General features: G+C 36.1%; 1 protein-coding gene across 1 annotated transcript; it reads right to left on the bottom strand.

Annotated features, from left to right (window-relative positions):
• Positions 1 to 4,408: 4,408 nt before the first annotated feature.
• CLH2 (chlorophyllase 2) lies at positions 4,409 to 7,118 on the bottom strand. The gene is made up of 2 exons (XM_006838895.4): positions 6,810 to 7,118; positions 4,409 to 5,274 (listed from the first exon to the last, which is right to left on the bottom strand). Exons 1-2 carry the CDS (start codon positions 7,071 to 7,073, stop codon positions 4,594 to 4,596), a joined length of 945 nt encoding a protein of 314 aa, XP_006838958.1. The 5' UTR covers positions 7,074 to 7,118; the 3' UTR covers positions 4,409 to 4,593.
• Positions 7,119 to 7,655: the final 537 nt, after the last annotated feature.

Below are 7,655 nucleotides of genomic sequence, written 5' to 3'. Positions count from 1 at the left end.
AATTTCATTTTTCTATCGACCCAAATGTTCCAAACCTATCGTACAACATATAGATTTCATCTTTTATATCTTCTAACCCCCTAAACTATGTTTACCTATTTTTATCCTAACTTTTTAGCCCAAGCAAATTTGAAAAAAACCTTTTTAGAAAAAACCTAGCTTTCTCTCTTCTTTTTCTATCTTCATGCGCTTCTCTCACGGGGAGAGAGAGAGAGAGAGAGAGTTGGGGGAACAGTGAGAGAGATATAGGGGAGGGAGAGAGAGAGGGGTTTGCGAGATTGGAGAGAGAAAGAGAATAATGTGGAGATAGAGGTTTAAAAAAGATATCTTTATAAAATTTGTTTGGGTTAAAAAATAGAATAAAGTTAGTTTAGGGGTTGAAAGATACAATAAATATAATATTTATGCAGCTAGATAGATTTTAAGACCTTGTGTTTATGAAAAAATGAAACTTAAAAATAAAATTTATGGAGATATTTTCCTTTGACTCTAACTTCTGTAATGCTTCTATGCTCTCTTATTGACGTCTAGCATTGCTACCAAGTGAGGGAAAACGTGCAATGTGATGCCAAACCTATTGCTCAAGGCCCTACAAAGATCCAACTAACTTAAAACTATGTTAAAATAGGATTTTGGATTGCATTTCTGTATATATACACAAGCACAATGGGTGCCGGGGATGGTAGAGAGAGAGATATATATACTATTGTAAACTATGCTTCCACTAGAGCGATACTCTCTTAGGTAGAAACCTGAATTGGAGGATCTCTTTAATTTGAAATTTTAGGAACCATCTAAAATTCATTAACTGAATATATTCGAACCACGTAAAAATCATTAAATGATTATTTTCAAAAGAAAAAATGTGAATTTTGAATATTTTAACACTTTAATCTCACTTGTCAAAAATGGATACCTTCCATTTAATCTTGAGACATTATTCTTTTATGTCTAAAGAGAATGAAATTTTTTCTTAATGAGCATAGAATATTATAGAATAGGTTATATTGCCAAACTTTGGGGTCTTAAAAGCACTCCTAAATTCGATTTTGTCTAAGAGAGTAAATTGATAGTATGCTCTCCCACGCGCATGAAGCATTTTGCTATATCTAAACGTCGACCTCATAACAATCTTACCCAACCCTAATACATCACCCGATTCGCTGGTGTTGCATATTGACATTAGGGTATGTGTTGATAACTTGAGATTTTTTTTATTAAGACCAATTATCTTTTGTACATAAAGGTTATACTCATTCTTGAATTTTAAAATGGAATATTGTAAGAGTGTTATTGAATAGCCAAAAGTTCAAAAAGATAATTTTCGGACTTCGTGTCTCACACCAAACCATTTAATTGTTGGGTTTGTGTGGCCATTACAGGCCTTATGAGTTATTGTAATAAAACATTTGATATAGTGGAGTGCGAATTCAGTGGGAGTGTGGTCCTCGTGGACAATACTATACAAACAATATTTACAGATACCGGACTGTGCTTAACAGTCTAGGCCAGTCAGTTGGAAAAAACCCATGTTACCTAGGCATAGTGTATAAACCGATAAGGGTTCTAATGGGTCATCCCTTGATGAGGTCGAAGTAAGCACGGATAAGTGAGCCAAGTAACTGTGTGACCCTTGTGTGTGATGGTGGTCTACAGAAACTGAGGCCAAAGCCTCATCCATGTACCATTACACGGCATGCATATTGATAGACCGTTTAGGAAAGCAATCCACCTTTCAAGGTGAAACGTATGCATGTACGAGAGATACCCCCTATGCGTCATAGGAGCTGTGGTCGCATCAAGTTTAGGTAATATTGATCCATCTCTAGGGGAGAATCTAAAATCTGCAAACTAGGATTGCGACCCAAACTTTAGTGACACGTTAATGAGCCTCTGCTTGGACTGCGAGTCATGAGAAACATTGGATTGGTTCGATAAAACAAGTGTGGTCTGTAGTCTACAATTGAAGGTGGAGTGCCCCATGATTATTGATTTAATTCCTAAGCCATATGTATCATTTTCCCATCATATTAGTTTAATTATGTTTTTATGATACGTATTATTTTAGAATTTTTATAAATCTCTGAATATTTTATTATAATATTTGGATTTATAAAATTAAAGATATTGATTTTATAATGATTTAAATATTCAAATATATTTAAAGTTATTTTAAAATTTTGTATGTAAAATAAAATTTCATAAGGGCCCATTATGCATATGGGCCTACTATGTTCTAGAAGGTGGGGCCCATGAAAACCCCAATGGGGTGGCACGCCACACCCTTCGATTTCCTTCTATTTGTAAGTTATGTCATATGGTTAAATGGAACCATATGACTTGGAAAGATTTGAGTTGAAATTTTGACTTGAGGAAGCTTTGAAAGTTTTTTTGAAAAATATGAGTAGACTTGTGTTATTTTATATAATGCACAGTATTTTGATTGAAATTAATTTGACTTAATTTCTATTTATGGGAAAATTATTTAAGAAATGGGGATAAGAGTTTATATACGTTCCATAATATTGATGACCCATCTATAAAACATATGACTCAGATCTCTCACCCCACAAGTCACCCTTGATCAACGGTCCATGTTTAATCTCACTTAAGAGGCAAACTATAAAAAACCTCAAACTTGTTCTATAAATAGAGACCTCCCAACCTCTATTCTCTACACATCTCTCCCTTCTCTCTCTTAACTCTCCTCCCTCTTCCCTCTCTAAGGGGTACGTTCAACGTCTCTCTTCTCTCTTAAGTTTTATCTCTTTAGCATCTTCTCTCTCCTAACCCATAAAAGGGGCACGCCCTAATCTTAGAATATCTCCCACCCTCTCTCATCTTCATTAAACCTAAGGGTTAGGTAGTAGAGGATATACTAGATTAGGTCTTGAGGGTTAAGACCTAGGTTCAAAGCTTGGGGATTAAAAAGGAGTTCTAAAAGGTTCCATAGGATATGTTTGGCCTAAAATTGTTTTTCCAGTTGAGATTGAAGCTAGATCGTCGATCCCGAGCCATCGGATGGTGGTGACTCGATGTGGGGTGTAATAAACCCGATTGAGGTAATATCCAGCACTCTCTAATTTTTTTTGCAATTTCATATTTATATTCTCAAGCATAAAAAATAGTTATTTCAATAGCAAGTTTCAATATTTTGGTTTTATTGTTTTGTTGAATTTATTTTGAAGTATATGTTATTGTAATAAAACCATTTATAAGTGATCCTTTGCCAAAACAAAAATAGTAAAATAATAATAATAATAATAGTAGTATGGGGTTCCAACCATTTTTGCCAATTGTCCTATGCTACCATTGCCGAAGCATAGAAAAGGAAATTATGCTGTGTACACTTAAAAACGTCAACATGTTGCTTATAAATTATTATGTAACAAAGTGACGAGCGCTATCAACTTTTTGAACCGTAGCATTACAATTTTCCAGCACTTATGTTAATGCTGACTCCTTAGTGGGACTGTTTGCATTTCTGGAAGAAGTTTACAAGGAAATAACTTTCTAGGAAAATTGTTCATTTCTACATTTGGACCCAAAATCTAACGTTGCATTTTTTTTTTGTCTGCTATACATATTTTTCTCTATTTTGAGGCCAAGTAAGAGTAATTGTTTAATCTTTAGATGTTTTTTTGAATTATATTTATATATATATATATATATATATATATATATATATATATATATATATATAAAAGAAAATGCTAGGGTGAGCATGGAATAGTACAAGCCCAATAACCCATATTGAATATAGGCCGATCTGTGTATCGGTAATATCATTTTAATATTTTTTCTATAAATCCAAATAGCATGAAATTTGAAGCGTAAACTTTTCTCATCAATGCGTACCTAATAAAAATATTAAAAAAATAATTCATATAAAATAAATTGATCAAAATACCCCCAGAAAATTCAGAGGTATTTTGATCAATTTAATTTATGTGAATTATATTTTTTGATATTTTTATTAGAGTTTACTATTTTTGAAAACTAGAGGCTCCAAATTTCAATTAATTTGGATTTGTAGAAAAAAAATTAAAATTCAATTACAAAATACAATTGTGATAATTGGATTGATCTATATTCAAACTGAGTTCTTGAGCTTACACTATTCCATGAGCCCATAAGTTGACATAAGCTTTTTCCAAACATGTCCCATTTTTTTAATGGGTACAGTTGGCATATAGATGCATCCGTAGGTGTAGAATTAAGGTGCACCTTCAAATTTTATCATGGTATATAATTTTGATATAAAATGTTTCTAAGATTATTTCAAAATCTATTTTTATATCTAATTATAAAATTTTAAATTTAAAAAGTGGTGAAAATCAAGTAGATCTATTAACATATGAAAATATTGAGAATGGACGGTATATATAATATGCTGTAACATGCACTATTTTTAAGACTTAAAATCTTTTTATTTTTCATGGTCATACATGTTGATGATCAATCAAAAGGTTTTTCAACATTAAAACTATCTTTTCCCACGGATTTTTGAGGTGCATCCTAAATGTAGAGGTAAGGTTGGAACCTTATATAAATTTTTTCTGTTTTTTTATACATGAAAACGAGACGAGAACTCTACTGAGAGAGGAACTGGGCTACCTCGAGCTTCACTGGGCTGGTTCCGGGATCCTCAATTAGGGCCCTCAAATCCCCAAAATGCCCCTGCAAATAACCCCTTGCAAACGCCACCATGACCCCGCCCACAAACCGTCGCATAGGCTGGCGGGTCGCGCCATTCTTGCACAAACAATATGTTGCCCTGCCGCGTATACCGTCTGTCTGATCGTCCAGCATGTCCAGGTGTCCGTAGTCCGATGGCACAAAGTACCAAGCCGGAGGCTGGCACTCTCGAAAGAAATCGGCGTGGTTGACACCATTTGGCGCGCAAGGTGGGAAGAGAGGGTTCTTCTTAAGGTGACCCAGCCCCGAGCCCACGACCAACACGGGCATCTGGGTGACAAGGGAATTTGGCTCGTGGGTGAGCACCGGGGGCGTGCTCTGCTGACCTGGAGCAGGGCCATCAACCGGATCGATGGCGAGGAGGGCTGAATACTTGAGGGTCGTGGTGGTGGAAATGCCAAGGGCGAGTGCGAAGGCGGTTTTGGCACCACGGCTGTGGCCTGATATAGCCAGCTTTGAGAGGTCAGGAGTTAGGTTTTTTGGGAGGGCGTTGGGGAGGCCCGTTGGGAACCAGTTGCTGATGGCGGCGACGGAGTTGATCTCGGCCGTACAATCTGCTCCGGCGACCGTGTAGAGCTGTTGGGAGAGAAGCATAAGAGAAATGGGATAGTATGGTACTCATGCAACACATTGGTGGTCCTCCAGTTAACAGATGATAGAAATGAATTGGCGTTTTCTTGGATCTTAATGGAGTGGAGAAGTGCTTCATCTCCACCGTTCAGTACTGACAACGAACAGTATATATAAATAGTAAGGTATGCGTCGGGCATCTGGTCCAGTGGTATCATAGTACCCTCCCACGGTACTGCCCGGGGTTCGATTCCCCGGATGCGCAATATTTTTTTTTTATTTTATCTTCTCATTAATTTCCAATGGCCGGTTTGTAGAGTGTATCAAGAATAATTCATTTGAAATCTTTTCACTGATTTTCGCATGGGCAGTTTACAGAATATATATCAAGAATACTACATTTGAATGATAAAAAAAGAAAACAGCAATCGTTAATTACCTCAGATGGCGGAAATTTTAATTTATATCTCTTAATTTTAGCTGTTTTTAAAAATATATTTTGGATTTTCCACCGATGTCCCTTTTATTGTGTTTTTTGTTTTTTTCAACACTCCTAGTCTGTTCATTTATGACCCACGGTTTTATTTTATTTTTCTTATTTTGGAGTTAGAACTCCTGAGTTCTAACCAGAAACTTTTGTAAAAAAAATGGGTCTGGACCACGAAGTTCCAACCTAAGGTTAAAAAATTGTGATTTTTTTTTTTTAAAGACTCTTTGGTTATTCAAAGGAAAATTGTTTGGTGCATTGAAGCCCAAACCTATTATTATGTGAGCTTGGAGATCTACACCGTCCACCAAAATCGGATACTCCACCCCTCAATAAATAGTCTTCTAAAGAAAAAGTAAATCAGCTCTTCAAATATCTTCTCCCAAAAAAAATATCATTTTTAGTTTTTAAAATTTATTTATTTTTATATATTAATAATCGCCATATTAAAAATTAGATTAATGATTTTAGGAAACCTTTCCACATCCATATAGGTTGGACTTAAAAAGACCATCATTAAATTTGACATCAAATTTTAGAAAAGTTATCACATACATGCGTGTAGAACTTAATTTTTAGATATCCGTAATAAATTTAATGGTAATCTTTTTAAGTCTTATACACATAACCTGGGAGGGGCTGGTCATTTTCTTAAACATTATAAATTGTTTAAAAATGCGGATCAAATTTTATTTTAAAATAAATTATTAAAGAGCCCGCATTGGACTAGCAAAAACCGTGTCCTTATCCAAATTTAGACCCAGTTTCTCACGCAATAAATATTGTTAAAAACCTGGATCATGACGTTCTAATCTGGTCTTAAAAACATGAATTTTGGGAAATTCATGTTCCAACCTGATTTTTTTTTTATTTAAAAAAACTTGGATTCCACCCAAAAAAAAGTGGTAAAAGAAAAACAAATATGAATGGGAACAGGCCGATGATACCAATTGAAGATTAAATAATATATATTTTCAACGAATGATTCTAGAATTAGCACCGCACAAAAAATCAGTAGCAAAGGAAGGTAAGAAGGAAAGTTGGGGGAGTGGACCTGAGGCGCGATAACGATGAAGCCGTGAGACGCCAGGTGACAGAGGAGGTGGGAGTAGAAGGAATTGTAGAGGAGGTATCCGTGGAGGAAGAGAAAGAGCGGATACTCTCCGCTCGCGGTGGGGGCGGTGATCAGAAGGGGTTTTGGCGGGGACACAGGATTTGACGGAATCGATTCTATCCTCAGTGTTTGGACGGCGTAGATTCCCCTCTCGAACACCCCACCAACCCAGGTCGAAGCACCTGGTTTCTTCTCATCAGACATGGCGAAGGTGCGTTTCCTTAGCTGTAGATCATTCGTAACAACCCTTCCCTCTGTCTCCCTCTTTAAATTAAATTAGCTCTCTTTCTCTCTCTCTCTCTCTCTCTCTTTCTTGAGCTTCCAAATTCGTAGCTGAAGATATTTGTGATTCCAGCATTTCTTTTCCCACAGTCGCCGGGAAAAAGGCATGAAGGATTACGTGGTTCTTTCTAAACCTTTCTTTATCTATCCGGTTTTGCTTTACCTCGCTGGACGCGAATAATAAAACAAGAACGAAAAGTGTGATATGGTCCCTAGGATTATTGAAGAACCATGATCCTTAGGGCCATCACCGTCCCTTTAAGATGTTGGATGGAGAGAGCATGAGAGGCCCTAAGGACTTTTTTAATATGATCCCAATATAACCCAATTATATATTCTTTTTACTACAAATATACACACGAAAATATTCTAGTATGGAGATATATGTAAAATGTAGATTCATGGAAAGTATACCCTAGTGTTTGTTCACTTCCTCTGTTACAGCCCAACCGTGGGGATTTTAGGATCCTAAGTTTTGAGAGGTCTCCTATGTTTGGATATGGT

Source organism: Amborella trichopoda, chromosome 3 (assembly GCF_054954075.1).
Source record: "Amborella trichopoda isolate Santa Cruz 75 chromosome 3, AtrichopodaSantaCruz75HAP2 v2.0, whole genome shotgun sequence".
Lineage (NCBI taxonomy): Eukaryota > Viridiplantae > Streptophyta > Magnoliopsida > Amborellales > Amborellaceae > Amborella > Amborella trichopoda.
Note: the sequence above shows the minus strand (reverse complement) of the source record. Positions and strands in the feature narration are given on the sequence as shown.